At 41.3% G+C, this 26,550-nt stretch overlaps 1 protein-coding gene across 5 annotated transcripts in view; it reads right to left on the reverse strand.

Moving 5' to 3' along the window:
- Positions 1–228: 228 nt before the first annotated feature.
- RABGAP1 (RAB GTPase activating protein 1) overlaps positions 229–26,550 on the reverse strand; it is a 113,436-nt gene continuing 87,114 nt past the window's right edge. For all 5 annotated transcript variants that reach the window (XM_075184738.1, XM_075184739.1, XM_075184740.1 and 2 more), the window contains 6 exons: positions 25,653–25,763; positions 23,323–23,427; positions 20,094–20,177; positions 4,696–4,767; positions 3,933–4,133; positions 229–2,409 (listed from right to left, as the gene is read on the reverse strand). In XM_075184738.1, the coding sequence (XP_075040839.1) occupies positions 2,287–2,409; positions 3,933–4,133; positions 4,696–4,767; positions 20,094–20,177; positions 23,323–23,427; positions 25,653–25,763 (696 nt within the window). In that variant the 3' untranslated portion in view covers positions 229–2,286. The remainder of the gene's footprint in view (positions 2,410–3,932; positions 4,134–4,695; positions 4,768–20,093; positions 20,178–23,322; positions 23,428–25,652; positions 25,764–26,550) is intronic.

Raw genomic sequence — 26,550 nt, forward strand, 5'->3', positions numbered from 1 at the left:
CACGTGTATGGCCTGTACGCATGATCCTGTCACTCTGCTTTCTGCCCGAGCAGCAGGATGGCTGCGATATGAGATTCATTAGTAAATATATACACCACCAAGATTCACTGCAAGTTTCCTTCTAACAGTCATTTGTGTGGGTAACTTTTTCTGTGCCAGACTTTTCCACATAGCAATACAATGTAATCACGTCTTTAATGCCCTGAAACAATGAGGCAGAGCATTCAGTTGTCCAATTTAATAGTACTTTATATAGTTTAGTTCATCGGGTATACACACTGCACCTACACCAGCACTATTCGCACACTTCTGAATTAAGTACAGTCATTTTTCTTATGTTTAAAATAAGACAATTGTAGCAGGTATGGGGTGGAAATCTTTAGCAGTTCATGTTATGTTTTAGATATATAACTTTTACAGTAGCTAGCGTTGGTACAGAAACTAAGAAAAAAGTAGATATACAAAATAAACCAAACTTTTTATATACTGTATATGTACACAAACCAGTGCCTTAGTGTAACCTGCTTTTATCTCAAACAACTTTATCACTGATGCAACAAACGGCAGCAAAACGCAAACAAGTATAAATTAAAATAAACAAAGGAAAAAAAAAAAAAGAGAAAAGTACAGGATGCAAAACCTGCCATTCTACATCTGACTTCTACACAATATTTTAAACTCCAAAGGAATGACACGTGCTTTGTGTTTAGCACCTACAGTGCAGATCCCATACTGCTGTTGACTAGCCCTAGTAGTGGCAGCAATTTAATAATGCCTTTCTATAAGCAGGAGAAACATTAGATCAGTATTCCCAAAACTGCTGGAGATGGAACAAAGCCGTCCGTTCAGGATGTTGCATTTCTCTGCAGAGGATGACATCCAAGGTCCTCTATATTTAGAGGCCCCTGACTTTGGAAGTCATTTGAGGCATCCAATAAATTGCTGTCCAATGCACCACAGGCAGCCAAGGAGTTAATAAGATTAACCAGTTTTATGCAAATTCTATATCAGCAGTTGCGAGGCGTGAAATGGACAAACTTACACCTCCAGATAGACAGACAAGTACTTTAAAAAAAGGGTAGTCAGAGAGAAGAGGACAAAGCTTCATTCAGAACTGTAACATACAGGCAATCTCAGGACATTTCTACTGCTTCTCAATGACCGCTTCAGAATCTGTAGGATATCAAAGACGGAGGGTGAGGAACACAGATAAACTCCAAGCTAAACAGTGTAGACAAGTGCATTGTGCCTGCAAATTGGCATCTGTCGCTATAGAAAGGACAACATACCAAGATGGTGTATGATGTAGAGTATATAGATAACAGTCGCCTGCTCCAGACATGAGGTTGGCATGATAGGCCCCTTTTTTCTTGTGAATATAGATCTGGAACCTCAACATTACATCTTTCTTTTGTAAAAATAAAAAACAATCCTACTTGGTATGCATGTGAAGGATGAAGTTATAAGTTCGTACCTTCATTTTGTTCTCTTTTAAAGTTGCATGTACCAGCAAACAATTGGGATGCCACTGGGTCTCATGTTATGGCAATATAATGCTGTATCTCTCTAGCAGAAAGGTCCAACTTGCATATGCTATGCTACCCTTCTATTAACCCATTCATAATTAAAGGAGATGTAATACAATGTTTGTAAATGCATTTCAGGTCCCTTAGGCAATAACTGTTAAAACATAACCTCAAGATGTAAAAAGCATGTGCAGCAATATTCTGAAACCTAACAAACGTTGATATTAACGGTTAAGTAGCTGATGAACTAGCAGTCAAGTAAAGACACATCGAGAATGATTGCTGACCACGAGTCATCATCCTAATGATTCCACGGCTTATCGTTCCTTGCGTAAGCTCATTCACTTAATGAAATCTAAAATTATCTTGCATATACAGAAGCCTAATAATTGCCCCTGATTTTGTTGATATTTTAAAAATGATTTGCTGTCATTGATCATTTAAAAAGGGCAAAATGGAACCCATAGTGTGTTGGGTGAATCATGGAAGGCTGCAGTACTACCACTTAGCCAACAGCCTCTCTTCACCCTCCTCATTTCAGTTAGTGTCAGGATCCATAATACATGGGCTGCAGAAGTGTTAGTAGGCGCCAGAGCTGACTAATCTTACATGTGATTGACAAGCACTGACCTACTACCATTCTGTCTTGCTGCACTCCTGATCCTCTTACATACAGGCAAACCAAAATATCTGGCCAAGGAAAGGCAACAGAAGGTATCATGTTTTCAGAAAGACTTAATTTTAAGAGGAGATGGGGGTGTTAAGAGGTCTCTTTCCCTTGCACTCCAGTGGCTGTTTTTATTGAGCTGATGGTCCTGTTGAACCAGGTCTTCTTTGCTGCTTGCACTTCATTTAGGGCAAGACCAAGATGGTGCTCCAGATCCTGCAATAGAACCACATGAAAAAGCACAATTAGAACTCACAAGAATGACCCCCTCGCATAATAAGGGATGCATATAAAACAAGGTTAAGTTTGCCTGTAAATATCACAGCCAATTTCAGAACAAACACTGACAGCACAAAAAAAGTTGAAAAACACTGTTTAAGTCGTACTGTGTATTTCCATCGCAACTCTTGAAAAAGAAAAAAAAAAAAATAAAATGGCACTGAAATGTTGCCCTTCCTTGTAATGTCAACAGCTAAAGCCAAATCTCACATTTTTAGGATACATTCTGAGAGAGGACAAAACACTTGTAACACACAGTAAGTCCGTACTGCAACAGGATTTGTGAATTCATACACAGGAGCTTGGCTAATCGGAGACCTGTACAGAACATTTGTTATTATGGAAACTAGTCCGCTGCCTCTCAGACAAGCTCAGGTTTACTCCATCTCCAGGATAATGTAAGAGAGAAGATAACATATCCCCCCCCCCCCCCACCAAACAATGGTTGATTTGTTGGCTGGCTTATATTAAATCTACTAAAAGAAAAACTGCATGTTTTATTGGTAAATATGTATATCCGTAAGATGTGGCTTACAAGATCCCACAATGACAGGACTCCTGTGGAGTAATGAAGTGTGGTTTTGGTAGCTCTATGTAACATACATTGTTATGCAGCCTTGGGACTGTTTGGCTCACACCCCCCAATTATGATTATTTATTTTATTTTTTTTAAAGATGTTATATGTGGTATAAAACATGGAATCCCTGCAACATTGCAATGGTCTTCATATAAATTTGTGAAATTTATGACCTGTGATGTTGACACCATTTTACTTTTCCACACAATTTAGGGCTCGTTTTAATCTAACTGCTGTGAACATACCTTTCTGTCGCCACTGCTCAAAAAGTACATTAAAAAAGATAGGGTGAATGGTTTCTAATGGGCTCGTTCCACCATTGAATTCGAAAAGTTTTTAGAACCCAGCAAGACCTATTTTTCATGCGTTCGCAATAGATTGTGTTGATAAGTGTGTACTGTATAAAAAGTGCACGAAAAATGCTTCAAACACATCTCTAAAATGCATCTGAAGTGCATAGATCTGAATATATTTCTCATAGTAAACACGATGAAACCACAATGTTATCAAGTTACTAATGTTGCATTATCCTTGCCAGAGGGTCAGCGTTTGGGGAAATGGAAAATAAAGTGGCCACAAGATTATTTCAAACTCAGAGAACACACACACATTATACATTCCATGTGCTGCATAGTAAACACAACATACTTAACTCACATAATAGGGATAATACTGGTGATTTGTTAGAGTAGAAAAACACAGGGGTCCAAGTGAAACTCAGTAGTACAATAATAATAATAAAAAGTTGTCTCAGTTTCAAACACCTGTTTCTATGTCTGATAAGCAGAAAATTACCAGCTTAAAAATAGGAATCATCTCTTAGATGAGATGCACTAATGTGTACAAACTCTTACTGTTCATCTCCCTTCATTGGTCGTTTACCTGTATTTTACACTCCGCCTCTACAAGCTGAAGTTTGGTCTGAGCCAATTCTAGCTCCATTTCCCTTAGCTGGTTCTTCAGACTCTCCTTCTCCTCATCGGTGTCCTCCTCAGCGGAGTTCTCCTTGATGGCACTGACCAACCTCACTCTTCCCTCTGTGTTGAAGAACTCTCTGCAGCGCTCACACCCATCAACCTTTTGCTACGTAATGAAATATACAGAGATCTATGAGAATCCTAACCATAACTTGCCCTGTATATGTTTTTCTAGCATTCATACCTCTACAAAATAGAATCTAGAGATAGAATGCACATATTTAACTAGTGAGCCACGGCATTTATGTTGTAAGCATGTATTATCTAAAAAAGGAGTGAGACACGAAATACAATAGGTAGATCAATCAGTCTGGGTTGGACTTCAGTGTTCCACAAGCACACAGGGCGACATTTTAAATATTTCTGTGCGGAGATGAGAGTTAAACTGTATATTTTTTGGGGGGTGGCATGTTCAAACAGGAAAAAGTCATTTGAAGTAGCACTATCTTCCCATTTCTTTCAAACAACAACATGTTATTCCTATCTGAAAACACTAGATCTCCAAGAACTAAAGGACTGGACACAGCTGAACGAGATCTTCTTAAAAGACCAGCTTTGACAAGTGTTCTCAGGATCCCACTTTGATGTGTCGACAATATTCAGACCTCAGCTGTCAACATGTGAAGGTCACATTGAATTCCTGTGGCTCAATAAGGCTGTGAACTTACCCGGATTTTCTCAATTTCTGCTTTGTTTGAAGACTGCTGTTTTTCTAGTCGATCACTCAGCTGGGAACATATCTACAAATGAACACAGGCTTGGTGTGTAATGCAGATCAAAGTCATGTACATTTATGCTCAATATACAGTTGCAGCTTGGGAAATTGACAAATTCAGTTAATAAATAAAGAATTATAATGAAAGCAAGATTAAGTGCTAGGTCAGTTGCGGATCCAGGGGGGGGGGGGCGATAGGGGCGATCGCCCCCCCCTAGCAGACACTTGCTGCCGACGGCTGCACAGTATGTGCAGGTCCATCCAGCCGTGACAGGCAGGGACAGTGTGCTGCCCGGCTGCTCTGATTACACAATCAGAGCAGCCAGGCAGCACACTGTCCCTGCCTGTCACGACTGGACGGACCTGCACATAGTGTGCAGCCGTCGGCAGCCTAAGATTTTAGAAAGGGGCGGGGCCTAAATCGCCCTCCCCCCCCCTAAATCGCCCCGGGTACAGTACTTTTCTAGAACCGCCCCTGTGCTAGGTGCTGTAAAGTTGCTCTCTCACCTACACTGTGGAGGCATCTATTTTCTGGGCAGAAAAAACAAGTATCAATTTGCTAGGAATCTGTGACATCACTAAAGGAACTTCCAGACTATCATCATCACCATTTATTTATATAGCGCCACTGATTGCGCAGCCTAATATTACAGACTAATATTCAAAGCCTGACTTGTACTCATTTTTATTATCGTAGATTTGTAAGGCACCACAGTGCTCCGCAGCGCCGTACAGTAGGAAAAACAGGACATACATAAAACAGGGACATACAAGGCAGACAAAATAAATACAGACATGAAAACAAAGGGTATGAATGACCCTGCTCATCAGAAAGATTACGTTCTAAGTGGAAGAGGGCACAGCTGAAAACAAGAGGAGCAAATGTGGTTCAGAGTGGAGACTGGGACAGTTGTGCGGGTGCATTAGTGTGAATAGTGTTAGAGCAGGCCTGTCCAACCTGCGGCCCTCCAGATGTTGTGAAACTACAAGTCCCAGCATGCCCTTCCACCTATCAACAAGATGTCTACTGGCAAAGCATGCTGGGGCTTGTAGTTTCACAACACCTGGAGGGCCGCAGGTTGGACAGGCCTGTGTTAGAGGATAAAGTCACCTCTAAAAAAAAGAGCATCTAAAGATTTGAAGGCTGTGGAAAAGTCTGACTGAGTGTGGTAGGGAATTCCATAATTGGGGAGCAGCACGGGAGAAGTCTTGTAGGCAGGAGTGAGAGGTGGTTACCAGAGACGAGACAAGGCAAAGGCCATAGGCAGATCTAAGTGGGCGGGAGGAAAAGTATTTTGATATGTGATTTGAGATATAAACAGGGGTAGTGTTGTTGATGGCTTTGTAGGTAAGGATGAGTAATTTGAATTTGATTCTGGAGGACACAGGGAGCCAGTGTACGAATTTGCAAAGTGGTGTAGCAGATGTGGAGCAGTAAGAGAGGAAGACGAGTCTTGCAGCAGCATTTTGGATGTATTGAATTGTTGATATACGAGTGTCAGGAATGCCATATAGCAGGAGGTTGCAATAATCAAGACGGGAGATAATGAGAAAATGGATAAGAGTTTTAGTAGCATATGGAGTAAGAAAAGGGCGCATTCTGGCAATGTTTTTAAGGTGGAGTCGACAAGACTGGGAGAGAGTCTGGATGTGAGGAATAAAGCAGAGAACGAAGTCAAGTGTGACACCAAGGCAGCGGGCTTAGGAGACTGAGAAAATTATGGTGTTATTGATAGTGAGGGAGATTTGAGGTCAGGTGGTGATTTTGGCAGAAGGGAAGATAATAAGCTCTGTTTTGGACAAGTCGAGCTTTAGGTAGCGTTGGCACACCCATGTGGAGATAGCAGAAAGACAGTTGGTTACACGAGATAGTACAGAAGTCGAGAGGTCAGGGGAAGATATATAGATTTGGGCGTCATCAGCATAGGTGTGGTATTGGAGGGCAAATGAGCGCCCCAAGAGAAGAGGTGTACAATGAAAAAAGTAAAGGGCCAAGTGTTGAGGGACCCCAACAGATAGTGGGAGTGGAGGAGAAGATTTACCAGAGGTTGAATAACTAAAGGAGCAGTTCGATAGGTAGAAAGGGAAGCAGGAAAGAACGGTGTAGCAGAGAGAATGAGTATGGAGAAATTACCCTTAGATTTTGAAGTAAGCAAATCATTGGTCACTTTTGTGAGAGCCGTTTCAGTGGAATGTTGGGGGTGGAAGCCTGATTGCAGAGAGAGTCAAGAATCAAATGAGACGAGAGAAAGTGAGACAAGCGTTTGAACACTAATCGCTCAAGAAGTATGGAGGCAAAGGGAAGGAGAGAAACGGTGGTAGTTGGGAGAGAAAGAGGCTGGATCGAGAGATGGTTTCTTTAGAATATGTGAGATAAGTGCACGTTTAAAGGAGGATGGAAATGTGCCAGTGGAGAGAGACAGGTTGAAGTGGTGAATTAGAGGTGGGCATGCAGTGGAGGAGAAGGAGCAGAGTAGTTGGAAGGTAATAGGGTCGAGTGCACAGGTTGTAGGGTGAGATGATAAGATGATTGCAGAGGACTTCGTCTTCAGTTACTGGAGAGAATGTATTAAGGGTGGATTGGGGAGTGTAGATGCAGTGGGTGGCGTGAGTGAAATTTGGCATGAGGAAATATCTCATCCAATGGTGTAAATTTTGGCTTTGAAATAGGTGGCAAAATCATGGGCAGTGAGGGAGGAGAAGGAGGTCCAGGTGGGCCGAGAAGTGAGTTAAAGGTGGCAAAAAAGCAAAATGGGTTAGAAGACTGGGTGGATATTAGAGATTTGAAGAATGTTTGTTATACAATTGAAAGGGCAGCGCTGTAAGATGATAGGATGAATTTATAGTGGAGGAAATCGGGATATGAACGAGATTTCCTCCAGTGACGCTCTGCAGTGTGGGAGCACGTTTGCAGGTAGCGGGTCTGTTTGTTGTGCCATGGCTGGGGTTTGGATCGTGGGAGACTATATGTAGCAGCTGGAGCTGCAATTGTCTAAGGCTGAAGTGAGTGTTTTGTTATAGAAAGAGGCAGCCTGTTTAGGACAGGACAATGCAGTTATTGGAGAATATAGTTGTTTTAGTTAAAAGGAAATGTAGATTGGGTTAAGACAGTGGTTCCCAAACTTTTGCAGTTCGCGGCTCCCTTAGAGTCTCCATAATTGTTTTTTAAGACACCCCTCCAAAATAATTACCGAGCAGTCCTGTTTTATAAGTAGTTGGGTCAAAAAAACGCAATAAGTATTTAGGTCAGGACAGAAATACTTATTTAGTTGCATGCAAAAATAATATACATAAATCCAAGAGAAAACAATGTTTATATATTTTTTTCAATAAAATAAATAAGTTTATTTAACACAATGGTAGCACCAAACAGAAATAAACATATTTAAATAATAACTTGCAACAAATAACGCCACAGTCTGGCACAGACAACATACAGGGTATAAAACACCTCACCAGTATCCTAATCACTCTCAGGGACTGCTGTCTATCCATCCAAGCTTCTCCCCCTCACTCCTTTGAGGTTACCAACAAGACAGTGGTCCTGAGTCACTGTCACTCCGCTTATGGCGGAGACACAGCTCTTCAAGACCTGTCATTTTATACAGAACAAGATGGAATCTATCAACTGTCTACAAGAGGTGAGTCGCATACACTGGCTGATGTGGCGTAATATGATTTGGTACACTTTTGTCTGGTATTCTATTAATTGGAGACACTTGTGTGGCATAATATGAACTGGGGGCAGTACTGCGTGGCATAATATGAACTGGGGGCAGTACTACGTGGCATAATATGAACTGGGGGCAGTACTACGTGGCATAATATGAACTGGGGGCAGTACTACGTGGCATAATATGAACTGGGGGCAGTACTACGTGGCATAATATGAACTGGGGGCAGTACTACGTGGCATAATATGAACTGGGGGCAGTACTACGTGGCATAATATGAACTGGGGGCAGTACTACGTGGCATAATATGAACTGGGGGCAGTACTACGTGGCATAATATGAACTGGGGGCAATACTACGTGGCATAATATGAACTGGGGCAATACTACGTGGCATAATTATTATTATCGTTTATTTGCAAGGCGCCACAAGGTTTCCGCAGCGCCGTACACCGTACGAACAGTAGACTATACAGGGTAAAACAGTACAGAACAATAAACGCAAAGTACCAGTTCTCCAGAAACTCCAGGCAGGCAAATACAGTAGAGATGGAGCGGAAGAACAGGTATGGAGACAGAAAGGAAGGGGGGGTCCTGCTCATACAAGCTTACATCCTAAGGGAGGGTAAACAAATCAGGCACAGAAGGGAGCCAGTGAAGCAAAGGGGGGAGAAAAAAGGGGCCAGGGGAGAAACAGAGGAGATGAGAGGCTAAGTGGATGGTTGGTAGGCCTTGAGGAACAGGTGAGTTTTAAGTGCCCGCTTGAAGGAGCACAGATTGGGTGAGAGACGGATGGAGCGAGGGAGGTCGTTCCAGTGAAGGGGGGCAGCGCGGGAGAAGTCTTGGATTCTGGAGTGGGAAGAGGTGATCAGAGTGGAGGAGAGGCGGCGATCATTGGCCGAGCGCAGGGAGCGGGCGGGAGTGTGAATGGAGAGGAGGTTAGAGATGTAAGGGGCAGTAGACTGGGAGAGAGCCTTGTAGGTGGTGGTAAGGAGTTTGAAGGGGAAGGGGAAGGGGAGCCAGTGTAAGGCAAGACAGAGAGGGGAGGCAGAGGAGGAGCGGCGTGAGAGGAAGATGAGTCTCGCAGCTGCTTTGAGTATAGAGCGTAGGGGGGAGAGGTGGGAGCAGGGGAGGCCAGTAAGGAGGAGGTTGCAGTAGTCGAGGCGGGAGATGATGAGAGCATGGATGATAGTTTTGGTGGCATCTTGAGAGAGGAAGGGACGGATGCGGGCAATGTTACGGAGTTGGAAGCGACAGGCTTGGGCAAGGGATTGAATGTGGGGGGCAAAGAGAGAGGAGTCGAGAGTGACTCCCAGGCAGCGGAGTTGGGTGACAGAGGAGATAGTGGAGTTGTTAACAACGATAGAGAGGTTATGGTGGGAAGAGTGTCTGGGTGGGGGAAAGACAATGAGTTCAGTTTTGGAGATGTTAATTTTAAGAAAGCGTGAGGACATCCAGGAGGAGATGGCTGAGAGGCAGTCAGTTACACGAGAGAGGAGGGAGGAGGAAAGGTCAGAAGAGATGTAGAGTTGAATATCATCAGCATAAAGGTGATACTGAAGACCGAACGAGGAGATGAGAGCTCCAAGGGAGGAAGTATAGAGCGAAAAGAGTAGAGGGCCAAGAACAGAGCCCTGAGGGACTCCAACAGGGAGAGGGGAGGGGGTGGAGGAAGAACCAGACGTGGATACAGAGAAGTAGCGGTTGGCAAGGTATGAGGTGAACCAGGCATGGACAGAGCCAGAGAGGCCAAGAGAGAGAAGAGTTTGCAGCAGGAGGGGGTGGTCGACGGTGTCGAAGGCCGCGGAGAGGTCAAGGAGGATTAGAATGGAGTAGTGACCCTTGGATTTGGCTAATAATATGAACTGGGGCAATACTACGTGGCATAATATGAACTGGGGCAATACTACGTGGCATAATATGAACTGGGGCAATACTACGTGGCATAATATGAACTGGGGCAATACTACGTGGCATAATATGAACTGGGACAATACTACGTGGCATAATATGAACTGGGACAATACTACGTGGCATAATATGAACTGGGGCAATACTACGTGGCATAATATGAACTGGGGCAATACTATGGCATAATAATATAACTGGGGGCACTATTGTGTGGCTTAATATAAACTGGCGGCACTATTGCGTGGCTTAACATTAACGTTTATTTGTTCCCATTACTGTTAATATCATATTAGCGTGATAAAATAAGATATAAATATATCAATATATATCTATATCTCATCATCAGTTATTTATATAATATATAAGTATAATATATCTATATCTACACACACACACACACATATATACATACACAACTGGTACACCTGGGCTTGAAAAGATTTAAAGATTTTTGCCGGCGCACTGATAACGGTTGCCTACCCCTATTCTAGACTATTCATTTCGTTCTATTAAATTGGATGTGTACAAAGGCCTGTGTAGACAACAAGTCAAGTACATTCAATTTCACTCCCTCTACAACTATTTGGTATAAAAAAAATGGCTTTCCTGGAGTATTGAGCTAAATTTAACAACATACATCCAAGTGTAAACTATTGCTAACACATGCTTTAACAATGGATCTTGCACACTAAAGTCTTACAACCATTTCAAATCAGCAGGTAAAAAGTACTTGTTTAACATTGTGTAGAAGCATTGTAATTCATACGAATAATGCAGATTTTCAACACCTGCTAAGATCACAATTGCATGCAGTATAAACATCCACAGCACAAATTCAATTTTGACAGGTCTAACAAAAACACCCACTGTTCAGCCTATTTTCTATAATGTGTGTGCCACCCCAACTTTTCAGCAGTTACCAGCTTTATGTGCAAAAAGGTCAAAACAGTTGGCTGCAATTATTTAAAAATACATAAAGTGTCAATTACTTGAAGTAGCTAGAGTTTCTGTTTGCAAATATGGTTCTTTCTATTCATTCAAAATACAGGGAACTATGAATCCCAGTGAAATAGAACTCATATCTATGTTTCACTGATAAACTGTCTTAAATGTCATTTAATTATCAGTGGACAATCTATACAGGACTTGAAGTAGTTAGGTGCTGAATGTGGGACTCTGAAATCAATCTTAAAATGTATGCTGTGATATGGCCACCACATTCTGAGCATTCCACAGATAAGTATGTAAATCACTGTGGGACATGTTAGTGTTTATGTAGACACAGACCAGCTCCGGTTTATGCCACTTTAAATTCATGTGCTCAGTGGAACTCAACAGTATGAGCTGTACTTTAATAAGCATCAAGCAGAATGCTCTGCTCACATATTGATAGATGGAGCAAACTTTTTTCATTTTCTAATATACAAAACCTGGTCTTTTTCTCTCCTGATCAGTCACTAACTTAATTTGACTGAACTGTAATTGTGTTTATTTCCAGGTGGCCTAGTTCAAAGTAACTGTTGACATGTTACAAAGTAAAGAGGTAAAATAATAACGGCTTTGACTGACCACTATTGATGTACAGTTGACTAAATGTACAGCAATTTACACAGAATGTGATCCAGCTATACAGGTTTCACCTGAGCATTTATTTCTAGCTTAGTGGATTCAGGAGCACATAAAAATAACTGCTCCCTAGGTGCATTATTATTAGTCAACAACTTACACTGGCAGAACTGAATTTCTTTACATGAGATGCTTCCTTTGTGTACATACTAACAGATTGCACTTTCACGAGAGGATACAAAATCATTGATGGCTCTCTATTTCTACAGACAATTCATCTGTAATTGAAGAAACTTTTATCCAGATAGAGCAGAAACATGTATGATTTAGTAGGCTATATGAACTATATTTTGTTAATTCATAGCTCAAATAATAGTAAATCTAGGCTTATTTCCACCGCTAGATTTTGTAGTATGATCAAACACCTATCAAAGGCTATCTGTATTGTTCAATTTGTAGCTTTACAAAATAGACAGGATTATCATTATTTCCCTGGTTTGCCATATAATAGAATGAGACATGGCTGCACAGTTAGTAAAGTGCTCATTTCATAGGAAAGGAGAGCTTGCCTGTTATGTACAAACTCACCAAATGAAAAAGCAGAGTAAAATGCAAAGCAACTGTGTGACATTAGCCTTAGTATTAAAGGGACTGTCCACAATTTCCCTAATCTCAGACTAATTTAATGGCTGGAATCGCTGCAATGGGATTCTGTCATTTTAGAGGTGCAGCAGTGACCACTCTTTATATGTACTGAGGACCTCTGCTGGTGACTTGGTATAATGCTGCAACAATAGATTCTATGCAGTGTGTAATGAAAGAGGCTCCTCATTAGACAAGGTCCTGGAAATCAGGAGCTAGTTAATGTTTTCCCCATACATCGATTACCATCTCACCACCGGCACTGTCACAATATTACTCCCAGAAGTCAGTACAAATGTGTTTTTGATAAGACTGAAAAATGATAAGTCCTTCATCTTCAACATTTTCTAAATTCTAGATGCATTGATTCAGAGCAAAGCAAACATCATCATCTATTTATAAAGCACTATTAATTCCACAGCACTGTACAGAGAACTCACTCACATCAGTCCCTGCCCCACAAGGAGATTAGTCTAAATTCCCTAACATACACATAGACAGACTGCATGAGGCAATTTAATAGCAGCCAATTAACCTACTAGTATGGTTTTATTTATTTTTTTTGAGTGTGGGAGGAAACCGGAGCACCCAGAGGAAACCCACACAAACTGCTGTGAGGCATTAGTGCTAACCAGTAAGTCACCATGCTGCACACTGAGGTGGTTCACAATTAAGCTACACAGGGAACAAAAACATGGCACCATAATAACAAATGGATTAATTCCCTAGATGAATAGCCCCTTCATATTTATGAAGTAAATTTACAAAACATAGCTACACCAATAGAATTCCTTAAGGAAGGTATATAAACCACTTAAAAATGCATTAAATGAATCTGTAACTGTCCCTCCCCTTGATTACTCTAAAGTGAAAATAGTATTTTTGTACTTACTGTAAAATCTCTCTCGGAACACAAGCTGGAAAACACTGCTCACCTTGGGATATAGAGGGCACTAAAAAAACAAAAACTTGTCTTACCTGCTCCCCTCCCTTCTATGAAGGCTTAGTTCTAAGCACCGCACGATCGTCATGGAAAATCAGAAGAGGAGCCCGAGATGACAAGGGTGCCAACTCCGAAACCAGTCTGGCTGAAGGAATGGGCAGCAAAAAGGTCACTTTTCCTGAGTGAAGTTTAGAAGAAACAGACTCCAAAAGGTTGAAAGGGCAACATTTGAAGTGCAGAAAGGACCAAGTTTATGTCCCACGGAGCCACTGCTGGAACAAAAGGCGGTTGTACATGAAGTACACCCTGTAGAAACGTCTGCACCTCCTGTAACCGAGTGATATGTTTCTGAAAATACATAGACAACGCAGCTACCTGGACCTTAAGGGACGACAACCTCAATCCCTTGTCTAGACCATCTTGCAGAAAAGCCAACACCCTGGCTAAACGAAAGGATTTAGTAGGCACTTTGATCTTCTCACACCAACATATAAATGGTTTCCGAATGCGGGATAAATGCTGGATGATGACCATTTTCTCGCCTGGATAATTGTTTTAGCCACACTCTCCGAAACCCTTCCTTTCATAGAATCAAGGATTCAACCTCCAAGCCGTCAAAGCCAATCGATCTAGGTCCTGATGAAAGAAAGGACCTTGAACGAGAAGATCCTTACTGAGGGTCAGACGCCAAGGACGATCCACTGACATGACTTGAAGATCTGAGTACCATGCTTTGCTCGGCCAATCTGGTGCCAGTAGAATCACTGGAACCCTTTCGCTTCTCACTTTCTGCAAGATCCACAGCAGCATCGGAGGTGAAGGGTAAAGGTACACCAACTTGAAGTTCCAGTGTACCGTAACAGAGTCCACTAAGAATGCCTGAGGGTCTCTTTACCTGGCACAATACCTTTCTACCTTGTGGTTGTGCCGCAAGCCTATTGTCTATTTCTGGCCATCCCCGTCGGAGGACTATTTGAGAAAACACCTCCGGATGGAGCGACCATTCGCCTGGGTGAAGGACATGCCGACTTAAGTAGTTGGCCTTCCAATTCTCCACCCCGGAATGAACACCGCTGAAATTGCAGGAACCTTTTGTTCCGCCCATTTCATGATCTTTGACACTTCCTTTTTGGGAAGAGGACTCCTTGTTCCTCTTTGATGATTTATGTAAGCTACCACCATAGCATTGTCTGACTTTATTCGGATCGGCCGACGCGCCAGGAAGGACTGTGCCTGAACTAGAGAACTGAATACTGCCCATAGTTCCAGAACATTTATGGGCAACCGTGCTTCCTCTGGCGTCCAAGTCCCTTGCAATCTGAGGTGAAGAGTGACTGTACCCCACCCCAACAAGCTGGCATTCGTCATTACCACGGTCCAGTCCCACACCGAGAAAGGATGCCCCTGGGTTAGAATGTCCCTCTTCAGCCATCAGAGAAGAGACAGGTGTGTTGTCTGTGACAACCGAAAGACCTGCCTTTCTAAGCGGGGATCAGACCTTGATCACTTTGCCAGAATCTCCTGTCGGAACTTGCGCGAATGGAAACGAGCAAACTGCAGAGGAAACCATGCAACCCAGTAGCTTCATACACTGAAGTACTGAGACGCGATTTGGAGATAAAAGATCTTTCACCTGATGCCAGATCTTCCGCAATTTGTCTGAAGGGAGAAAAACCCTCTAACAATTTGTGTCGAACAATAATCCCAGGAACACCATACGTTGGGTTGGAATCCAACTTGATTTTTTGTAGTTGATCACCCATCCATGTTTCTGCAGAATGTCCCTGGTCAGCTGCAGATGTGACTAAATCTGAGGTCCGCCTTGATCAGCAGGTCGTCTAGGTAAGGTAAAATAGTAACCCCCTGTAAACGCAGCTGAGCTGCCATTATAGCCATCACCTTTGTGAACATTCGCGGTGCAGTGCCAAACAGATTGGGAGAGCCCTGAACTGAAAATGCTCCAGACCCACTGCAAACCGCAAGAGACTTTGATGACCTGTCCATATCGAACTGTGTAGGTAAGCATCCTTGATATCCAAGGATGCTAAGTACTCGCCTTTCTTCATGGAATTTATCACAGATCTGTCTGATGGACTCGAAAGCTGGGTGTGTCTGTAAGCAGGTGTTGAGGTCCCTCAGGTTTCAAATTGTCCTAAAGGACTGATCCGGTTTTTGCACCAGAAAAAGGTGAAAGTAAAAGCCTTGACCTCTCAGCCCCAACGGAACTGGAAAAATCACCCCGGCATCCCAAAGTGACTGTACTGGCCCCTGCATAGCCCGTCTTTTCTCTGACTCCTTGGGAAAAGGTGTAGTCATGAAACTTTGTGGAGATGCCCCCACTAGGTCCAAGGTCCATGTATTCCCTGGACACTATAACTTTCACCCAGGCGTCTTTGGTGGACCTGAGCCACCGCTCCTAAAAGAACAGTAAGCACGCTCCCACCAATGGAGCCACCGGTGGAAGATGCAGGATGTTATGCAGCTTGCTTTTCTGCTGGCCTAGGGGCAGGGCGACGTCCTGTCTGCCTCCTTGCCCCCTCCCCTTGTAACCGGGGCTTGGCTTCTGAAAGAACCACATCTAGAGCAACCAACAAACCGAAAGGAGCGAAAACACCTCCCTTTTCTTTTGGCGTAGCTACCAGAAGAGGAGCACTTTCTCTTCCATGGCCTAAATGATGAATTTGTCCAAAGGAGAACCAAAGAAGTCCGCTCCGTCATATAGGACAGATTCCAAAGCTCTCTTGGAATCAGTATCTGCCTCCCAAGACCTTAACGACAATGTGCGCCTAGCTGCCACTGCTAAAGAAGAGATTTTTGATAACCCCTGATCCGCATCACCTAAAAACTCCGCAGCATCTTTAATATGCTTTGCCAAAGGAGCCAACTCAGTTCTAACCATGCCAGACTGAATTCCTGCATGAAGGGTATTGGTATTTTTCAACAGCTTTAAAGACCCAAGCAGCCAACACCCGGAGCAGGGACACCCCAGACACTAAATAAATCGATTTCAAAATCGCTTCACACTTTTTGTCAGTACTGTCTAAGTGACTCTGCATTTGGCAACGGAAAAACATCAGTCTTCGCCAAGTGTGCAATAGGAGCATCGATACTGGGATGAGTCTCCCATGATCCTACCTCCGAATTTGGAAAGGGGTAGAAAAGTTTGTATCGTCTGGCAATCTGAAATTTATTATCAGGCTTAAATCTGGCTGTGTCTGGTCTTGTTCTTTTCTTTGCCCTTTTAAACATGGAGGTATGTGATACAGATTGTTCCAAATACGATATGTTAATAACCTGTCGCACTGCCAGGATAAGGTCCTCAATGCCCTGTCTATTGGACATATTCTCCTCACCTGTGGGCAGGTCCTCAGTCAGAATCCTATAGAACATCACCATCTACCAATTCGGATGGATCCGTGTCAGACTCTAATAACTCCTGGGCAATAGGCAGACCCAAGCGTTTACGCCGTCCACCTGCCATACTCGAATGTAACAATTTTTCAAGAGAATTAGAGACACTGTTCAACCTCTGCACAGACCATTTCAAAAAACCCATCCAAATAGGCTGCTGGGAGACCCCTGGACCACCCTGCAGCAACTGAGACGCCTGTCAAGAAGGAATGGCATCTGAGGACTGCGTACCCAGAGAAGAGAAAAAGGTATCAGTACCTACTGTCCCCAGGCGTGGGTCGTCTCTCCTTAATTCGGCAACAGACCGTGCCAGCTCCTTGGCCCAGGCTGGTACCACGATGCCCGCCGCACCAGCAGACGAGTGCTCGACCAGGTCTTCGGCCTCGCATTCCGTGCACAGGACCCCCCCTGGTCTGACCAGTCACCAGGCAACTTGGACTCACACCTAGTACAGGTGTAGTACATTACAGAGACAGCCTTAGATTTGGCCCTGGTCCCTCTCTCTGACATTTTGTAAAACAGGAAGGTAAATGAGAGACACACTGTAGAACTATCTTATAACAAATAAGAACGATACAGCAAACTGTAACACTATAGAAATACCCAATAATACAGTGCTTCAGCTAAGACTAGAACCAGAAGTGTTCTTTAATGTACCCCCACAGGATGCACAGCAGATAGAAAACACTGAAAAAGATATAAGAAACAGCAAAGCCACTCTATATCTACTGGTTCTCAATCCCCAGAAATGTGTCTGCTCTGAGTGTCCTGCAGACAGGTTGAGAAATGGCTGATAAGCTGTCCAGAGCCCTGGAAACAAACAGGTGAGTTAATTATTAACTAACCACACCCACATAACGCTTTGCTGGCCTGCACAAAATCAGCAAAAAACACATTTGTAATTGCAGAAAAAAAAAAATCACACATCAGACCCTGGTGGGGACTGAGCTCCAACAACAGCACCCCACCAGCATAATATGCCTCACTACCTATCTGCACCACAACTTATCCTCCAAATGCCAGCTGACAGGCTGGGCAACTGGACTGCAAGCAGTTCCACCTTCACAGCAGTCACAGGCGACCGGAGAATGCTGCCGCGGCTCCCGGGGCAGCCTACATCACCTCCCTGGAAGCGGCTGGGTCCTGGACACTTCCTGGGAGCTCTATATAAATCAGGGGTGCAGCACCAAAGCACCTCAGGCACTCTCCCTGAAGTAGCCGCGGCATTCACCCGGTGATCACCCCAGAGAAATCCTAGCTATCTTTAAAAAAAACACAAAAAACTCTAAAGACTAGACTAAAAGTGCCCTACTCTGTAGACACTAAGACAAAAACTGAGCTCTTCCTGTGAAATGGGCATAGAGGGGAGTGGAGCAGGCTAGAAAAGTTTTTTTAGTGCCATTACTCCCACAGCGCCCTCTATACCCCAGGGTGATCAGTGTCCCCCAACTGGTATCAAAGAGAAAACCTAGTTTTTGCAAGACTGGTGAAACCCTATTTCTTCCAATCACAATGGATATCCCTTTGCTGTCTGAACAAACTTAGAAAGCTCTTTAATATGCATAAATATATTGAAAATTAAGAGAAGTTTAATTAGACAACCTGTAAAAGGTGGCCACACAACCAATCCGGCTGCTCAAAAGTGAGAGTCAAAACAGAATCATCGTTGAATTTGGCTAGGCATATGGTTGGCTAAATTAGACGAGATCTGGCTGTCTGTTTATTGAAATGAGTGGCCTTATGACTTCTGGCTTTATGGCGGCCTGTCAGCAGAGGGATTCGCGTACAGGATTTTAGCAGTTATATTCCACCATATCATTATCTGGAACTGCATTCGTTTTGAGGAAAGAAGCTGTATTGGCAGTTTAAAAATCATGTCTTATGTATTTCTAACAAAATGTGGACTTTGTGTATTTAACTTTTCGTATTTCATGTATAGCTTACATTTAATACATCTGTGCTTTCAAAATAAAGACCAGAAGGGACCTATGGATTTTTCTTGTTCAAAAACCTAGCATCTGTGTGCTATTTCCATTAATGGAACCCAGTAAGATATATAGCTAAGGGGTTAGCACTTCTGCCTCACAACGCTGGGGTCATGAGTTCAATTCGCGACCATGGCCTTATCTGTGTGGAGTTTGTAAGTTCTCCCTGTGTTTGCGTGGGTTTCCTCCGGGTGCACCGGTTTCAGCCCACACTAAAAAAATATACTGGTAGGTTAATTGGCTGCTATCAATATTGACGTGTGTGTGTGTGTGTGTGTGTGTGTGTGTGTGTGTGTGTGTGTGTGTGTGTGTGTGTGTGTGTGTGTGTTAGGGAATTTAGACTAAGCTCCAATGGGGCAGGGACTGATGTGAATGAGTTCTCTGTACAGCGCTGCAGAATCAGTGGCGCTATTTAAATAAATGGTGATGATGATGATGTATATAAAATATATGTTTTGCTTCCCTACTCTTAGACATTAAAAGGGAATTATTTAGCTAAAAGCCTGAAAATGAACAGTGGATGAACCCAGGGAACCTCAGGAATAACACTGATATCGCTCTTATTTTATTTGTTTCAAACTATACTCCATCTGCCGTTTCTTTTCTACTCCTGCCTGTACAGTTTAATATTTCTATAAGTTGGTCAAAAATATTTGTTCTTAAACAAATCATATTCGCTCTCGCAAAACATTTTATTATCTGAAAGCCTGTATTTTACAAATCATGAATAAAAAAAAATAATCCTACTTAGGGGTAAAATCTTATGACCTGGGCTTGAGAATACATCATACCATAAAATACACTAATTCATAATTTCATAAGCTAATGCACAAACCTCAGACATTTGAATTTAAAGTGCTTAACATGGTTAAAGACACTGCAAAGCGCCGAAACACAAACTAACATATCATCATCACCATTTATTTATAACATATAACACTTTTGTGATACCAATGGGAGAAACCTATTGATGTAGGTATAAATAGGAGACCCAATGAGGAAGAATTTAGAAGGAAAGGTGAACAGGGTTTTATTTTTTTTTTAAGCCAAATGTTAAAAAAACGAAGAAAAGCAAGGGAGATGTACAGGACAGTAGTAAGCAAATATATTCTCCATTCTAAAAGCTTGATTTACATACATGTTAGTCCATCCAAATGCATTGCAAGTTGCAAATAACTGATAAAACAGAAGCAAGCAGAGAGCATGAGAGACAGGTGTACCTGTTTGTAATCTCCAATGATAGAGTTGTTTTTCTTTATTTCAGACTCCGCTTTATCAAGTTCTCTGCGGCACATTTCCTTCAGCTGCAGAAAGATACAATAGAGAAACATAACGAAAGTTGTTTTTCTAAAATCGATCTGACCCCAATAATTCTGGCCACACATGCTACAATTATCACAGCGTGTGTGGCCACACAAATACTGTGATAAAGGTCTTCTTTAAATGGATAGGATCATTGTGTGTCATGCTGGTAAAAAAAACACACTCCATCAACCTGTGTGGAGGGGGTAAATGCACTAAAAGGCCGAGTGACATCTGAACAGATCCTGTGGTGGACAAATTAAACGTTGAACCCATCACATAGTTCTTGGGCACTATCGCTGCTTGTGTGGCCAACGTAAGCCGGAACAATATTATATGTCTTCAGCCATTCAATTTACATAATCTATAGGACTGTACAGTGGATTATAGAAATTGCCTTTTCCCTTAATTTCGGAGGGTTATGAATGTAAATATACTAGCAACAATATTTTTGCTTTGTTTCTAGGGACTAGAAATGAGTCCCCAGTTTATTACTTTTAATTTGAGTACTTGATTATTAGGATGTTTCACAAGATGTCAGAAAAGTCCTAATTTTTTTTTTATTTTTTTTTTACAGCAATTCTTTCAACTAACTGGAACAAACTTACCAGGCTCCAGTTAGAGCTAATACAAACTTCTCTTTTTGAGCTAATAATCTGGGTGTTCTCAGACCTGGCAACTCCTCTTCAATCATGTGATTACCAGTGGGGTTTAAGTTTCCGAAGCACCATATCCTGTATACACAGAAGAGTGACCTACTGAACGCTGTGCAAAAATTAATCAAGCAATTAGTTGACTGGATTCCAACCTGGCTCCAGGTGCGCAGATGCGCTATAAAAACACAGCACACAGGTTTAAAGCCCGGTAAAGTGCTGTGACGTTTGCAGATGCCACCCAATTTGTTTTCAATGAATAATGGCTATGTTGTTTGTAAACGGACGTTGGTCAAGTGTTAATGGGTTAAACAAAGAATTCTGGAGGGCATTAATCTGATGCAAAAAAAAATGCTATATTTATAGTAATAATATTACTGGTTTTTTATTAAAGTCATAAATGTCTCAACAGGGTAGAGCTGCAGCAATGTCTAGCTTTCCTTCCTCATCCGTAGATTGCACTATAGGGAGCCGTTTTACCACTAATTAGCTTCCAGCGTTGTAAATAGCACAGATAGTTTGTAGCAGACCACTTGAGTGAAATGCAGCCAAGTGATACTGATTGCTGCGCATAGCTCTTGTAGGTGCAGAGTGGACCTGCACAAAGACAAATTAGAGCGGAAAAGCATGTACTTACCTTTTGGAACACTAACCAATATGAAAAAAAACCTGAAAGTTATTCTAACCCTATGTATTTTATGTTCCTTTATCTCGTGAAAATAATAAGTGATGGCTGTATAAATTATTTTTGTTGAAGGAATTTTTAGAATCCAACTGTAACGGAAGAAATGTATTATTATTTCTGTCTAAGACATACCCAAATATTACCCAATCCTTCTAATAACTTTCTACAATATCATTAGATTTAATCTGTTGGGCGAGCTATTGCTGATAACCTATGTTTAATAAGTAGCCATAAGAAGAGAGAGAGGTTATTCCTTTGCTGTGCACTCTGAAAATTCATTATTAAAACATACCTTAGCGAGGCTTCCGAACTGTGCCAATAAATTTACAAAAAGAACTGCTAATATAACAACTACTGAGTAAACATCTAGCCCTATATAAATGTAATGAATAACCAAGGGTTTCTCAAACCCAGTCCGCAGTTAGCCCTAACAGTGCAGGCTTCCAGGTCACAAGTGAAATAATTAGCATCACCTATGGATCTTTTAAAACCTGTCGGTCAGTAATGAATATAAAAGAGTAAAAATATGAAGGTGCACAGAAACCACTACAGTTTATCCTTCAAATGTATTTTAAATGATTTTATATTATCTATACACTCCCTGCTTCCCAATGAGTGGAACTGCCTGGGGGAAAAAAAAAAGAAAAAAGTGCATATTAAATGTTTAAATATAAAAGTTTGAGTGTCACCCAAAAAAAAAAAAAACCACTCATATATAAATAACTCCCTAATACATTCTCATGGTTGTTTATAACAAAATCGTTTATTTATACAAGAGGGGGTCAAATTAATTCAGCCGCGTTAATTTAGAAACGCGGCCTGCGCACTATTACCGTTAGTACGGTAATTTTAATGCTGATTTTTGCTTGCAGCCCCTCGGGGGCCGCGAGCAAAAATCCGGGTTAAAATGACTGTATTAAAGTTAAAAGCATTAGCGCTGCGTTATTCCTAGAATAATGTGGCCAACTTGAATCAGCCGGTTAATATGTTGGTGGTTTTTTTTTTGGTTTTTTTTTAAATCAGATACTTTTTATTGAGTTTTTAGTCACACAACAAAAAAGTGACCATACAAAAAAACATTTAAACATACACCACAGTTAACTTAGCTGATGTATCTGAGAAGCACTTCTATTTCCATACATAGCTATACTAGAAACAAGTTAAATACAATAGTTGCATCGTTCTATATTTGAGCATTAATCTCATCCCAGTCATTAGGAACAGGACATTAGTGAAGCACAATTTATAGCCTATACCATTTAAGACATTATCTCTACCTAAATATACAATTCACGGAGTGATAATATGTTAGTGTTTTAATAAGACGGTTATAAACAACCATGAGAGTTCTTGACAGATGGGTATTTTTTGGGTGCAACTCGTACTTTATATTAAATCTTAATTATTTTTTAGATATACACCCTGCGCTTTCCAATAAATACACCTGTGCTCCAGCGAGGAGATATGGAAAACATGCACCGTTAGGTCTCCCCAAAGATTGGATTTGGGAAACCCTGGTGTAACTAAAAGCTTGAAGGTGTGTTCTAATAACAAGGGACATGTGTTACATTATTGGGGGCGTGGAAAGGTCCAGAAAGATGGCAGGTGAAGAGGTGCAGACGCAACACTGTTTGCGCGTAGCATAACTAAAACTATGTCTAACCTATTCTCCTATGAAAGACTTAAGCACAGATGGTTTAAGTTCACATGTTTTGAGTCCCTTTAACGAAAATGTGCCCTTTATTTGTATGCTGTGTATTGGCTCGAGTGAGTGTCATTAAAAAAATAAAACAGAAAAAAAAAACCTACCTGTCCAGATTCTTCTGCCAGACGTCTCTTCTCCTCCTCTGCGTCGATCAGTTTTTGTTTAGTCATCAGTAACTCCTTGTTCAGAGCATCAGCCTTCTCTTCTGCCTGAAAAAACAGGGCCCAGTCTCACCCAGGATCTGTATCTGTGGTTTAAATCACTGACTGGAAGCATACAGTTGTGACTATAGCATTCTCCAATAAGGCCACTTCTTACTTATTAGTGTATAATTTATATCCAGTATATAAATAGCCTCTACTAAATGCTGAATATTCATACCCTACAGGCAACAAATGCTATGTCTCAAATCAAAGTTATCACTCAAGTTGACTTAAAGCTCACTGGGTAAGACATGCAAGTACAAACAATTAAAAACTTTCATGTTAAACCCATCTGAGCATGCACCCAACAGTACTGAATAGCCGATTGGGTCAAATCTGACAAAGCTCTGAAAACAGTGGAGCTCTGATCTCTTCCTCTTACTGAAGTTCTCTCAGTAAACGGTCACCATCAACTTCTAACTGAAGTCCAAGTCATTGGGCAAAGCTACAGAAGCTATGAAATAGTTGCTGGAGGATTTCTGAGGCTACATGCACACAATGTTGTTGGGTAGCTGGTACAATACTGTGGTAATAAGTATCAACAAGTATCTAGGGATCCATATGGCTTGTTCAGTGTACAAACGAATGTATCCAGTTTTGAGAGTTTTGGTGAATAAGCTAAGTAACTGGATCTCCACACGTGTGGTTAGCTTGTGTGTGTATGTATAGGTGTATAATATATACTTTGACAAAGCTGGATTTTGTTAAAGAGTAAAGGAAAAATGTTAATGTATGCTTTGCTTTCAAAAGGTACATATTATACACCCAGCACTGCCCGACATGTTTTTGAAAAACATCCTCACGGACTAGTAAAGTTAATTAGCAGACAGACCAATATCCAGCATCGCTTCTTCAGTTTCTTTGTGTGACAGTCCATTGTATTCACTTTCAGTTGCTATAGAAACTTAGGTCGTTGGTACTTGTTAACAACAGGTATCAGCAGCAGTGGAATCTGCTTTCAGTCATATATAAAAAGCAACGGTGTTTAATCTAGCAATTGTATAATGAAAAGCGACAACTTTGTACTCAGATACATACTAAAATGTTCAAAGTAGAAATTCTAGATCAGATGCGGCCGCCTTAACTACAATTGTGCCTGCTCTAGGGGCAAGTTCCGAGTGTCTGATAGACACAGGCAATAAATCATGGATCTTATGAATATATCATGGGCATTTCTTATGTCAAAGTGGTAAACAAGGGTTTGAGGAGTCTTTTACTCAGTTAAAGTTCATTTTAAAATCACTAAACCTCACTATTTTGCTATAATAGGGAACCTGGTCCATTTGTACTGGGAGCACTCCAGACCCTGAGGGGTCTGAAAAAAAAATGATTCCTATGGAGATTAATGTATAATGGATTGAGATATTTTAAAATTGCCATGTGAATCACCAAAAATAGCTACATAAATAACTGTTAAACGTTGTTAGATTGCCTCCAAAGTGTTTCTATTCTCTAACTTTACCCCTAATAACAGAGTATTTGGGTCCTATTCCTTGCTTTAGGCAAATCGCATTTAGGGAGTGGATTCATTTGTCTACTTTTACTGATAAAAATAAACTAGATTTTTTAAAATAATGACAGTGACTTATTTACTGTGACATTAGGCTATAGACCAGCAAGTCTGCCATCACTTTTCAATTACAACAAAAATTTCAATAATGCATTAACATTCAATTTCAACAAGGGTGCTATGGGCCTAAATGTGCATGCCTGCCCTGTGTCCGCATGGTTTGCTCTCATAAGCCAACAACATATTGGCAGGATAATAATGGGATTTTGATTAAATTAGATTGTAAACTAGACTGGAAGAGGACAGGGACTTGTGTGTGTAAGTAAAGGCCTCAGATTGTACAGATATGCAGAATATGTTGACCCATATAAAGAATATTAATAAATCAAATTCATAAGAATGAAGACCTGAAGGTTCAGCTTTACTAAATTAACATAAAATTAAAGGGTAAAATGAAAACCCCTCCTCTCCAGCTTTAATCTTCATGCTCATAATATTGTTCTATTATCTCAAGAACAAATAGGTTAAAGGACAAAAGGTTAATGGATTATACAGCTATTAACAATATTAAGTAATGCTAATACCAAAAGAGACTGATCTCACATCACACAATGTACATAACTGTCAGCCAGACATTCGGATTTGCAAGAGCATTGTCTATGTTGCTTGTAAACAATACATATGTTATATAGCTGCTGTGATGGCAGATATATCCCCTTACATTATCCAGGTCCTTGCGCAGGGCAATCTTGCTGGTAACTAATTCATGAGCCAGATCATCATTTTCTTGCTCCAGCCTCATGTTTGCTTCCTGTAGCCTCTTGTTTTCTCGCTAAAAAAAGAACAGATTTTACATTTGACAGCTGACCAGGGAATCCAGTGGATGTAACCGTTCATTTTTTATGGCTTGAATAATTCCATCAGGGCATGTTTGAGGATTTCTCAAACATGGGATAATTACTGACCCAACCAAATAGATCAACTCCTGTCTATGTTTAAAAAAATCCTCAACACATGTTGAGGGTACTTGATTACCGTAGTTTAAAAAATCCTGCTTTAGGACAACTAATCTAGGTTCTATCAAACTTTCTGACACAGAGTCCATCTGAATTTCCACACTACTGGAAACCTGACTGATAAGGATACACATACTTACAGTAAGATCAGTACTTTAAATTGAATTTAAAGCATAACTTTCTAGACAAAAATGAGAAAATCAGCTAACCCACTTATCACAATCTAATTATGGGGCACATTCAATTGTCGCGGGTTTCCGCAGCGTTAAAACTACTACCAGCTGGATTTCAGCTCACTGCTCAGGGAGCTGCAAGCTGAAATCCAGCGAGAAAATTACCGTAATAACGTTTTTTCCACGCACTATTACCGTAATAAGATAAGATTTTCTGCGTTTCCGCCGCCAATTGAATATGCCCCTATATGTGAGTTTAAAAAAAATAAATAAAAAATCTAATGTTGCTTGAAGGAAACATATTGTAACACATGAAAAGCCTTTTCCACTTGCCAATTTTGAAATGTCCTGCAATATATTCCTCTGCCACCAGATGGCGCATTGACAGAATCACACTAAGCACGTAAGATGACAAAATATCTGAAAAGTG

Source organism: Mixophyes fleayi, chromosome 9 (genome assembly GCF_038048845.1).
Source record: "Mixophyes fleayi isolate aMixFle1 chromosome 9, aMixFle1.hap1, whole genome shotgun sequence".
NCBI classification, from domain to species: Eukaryota; Metazoa; Chordata; class Amphibia; order Anura; family Limnodynastidae; genus Mixophyes; species Mixophyes fleayi.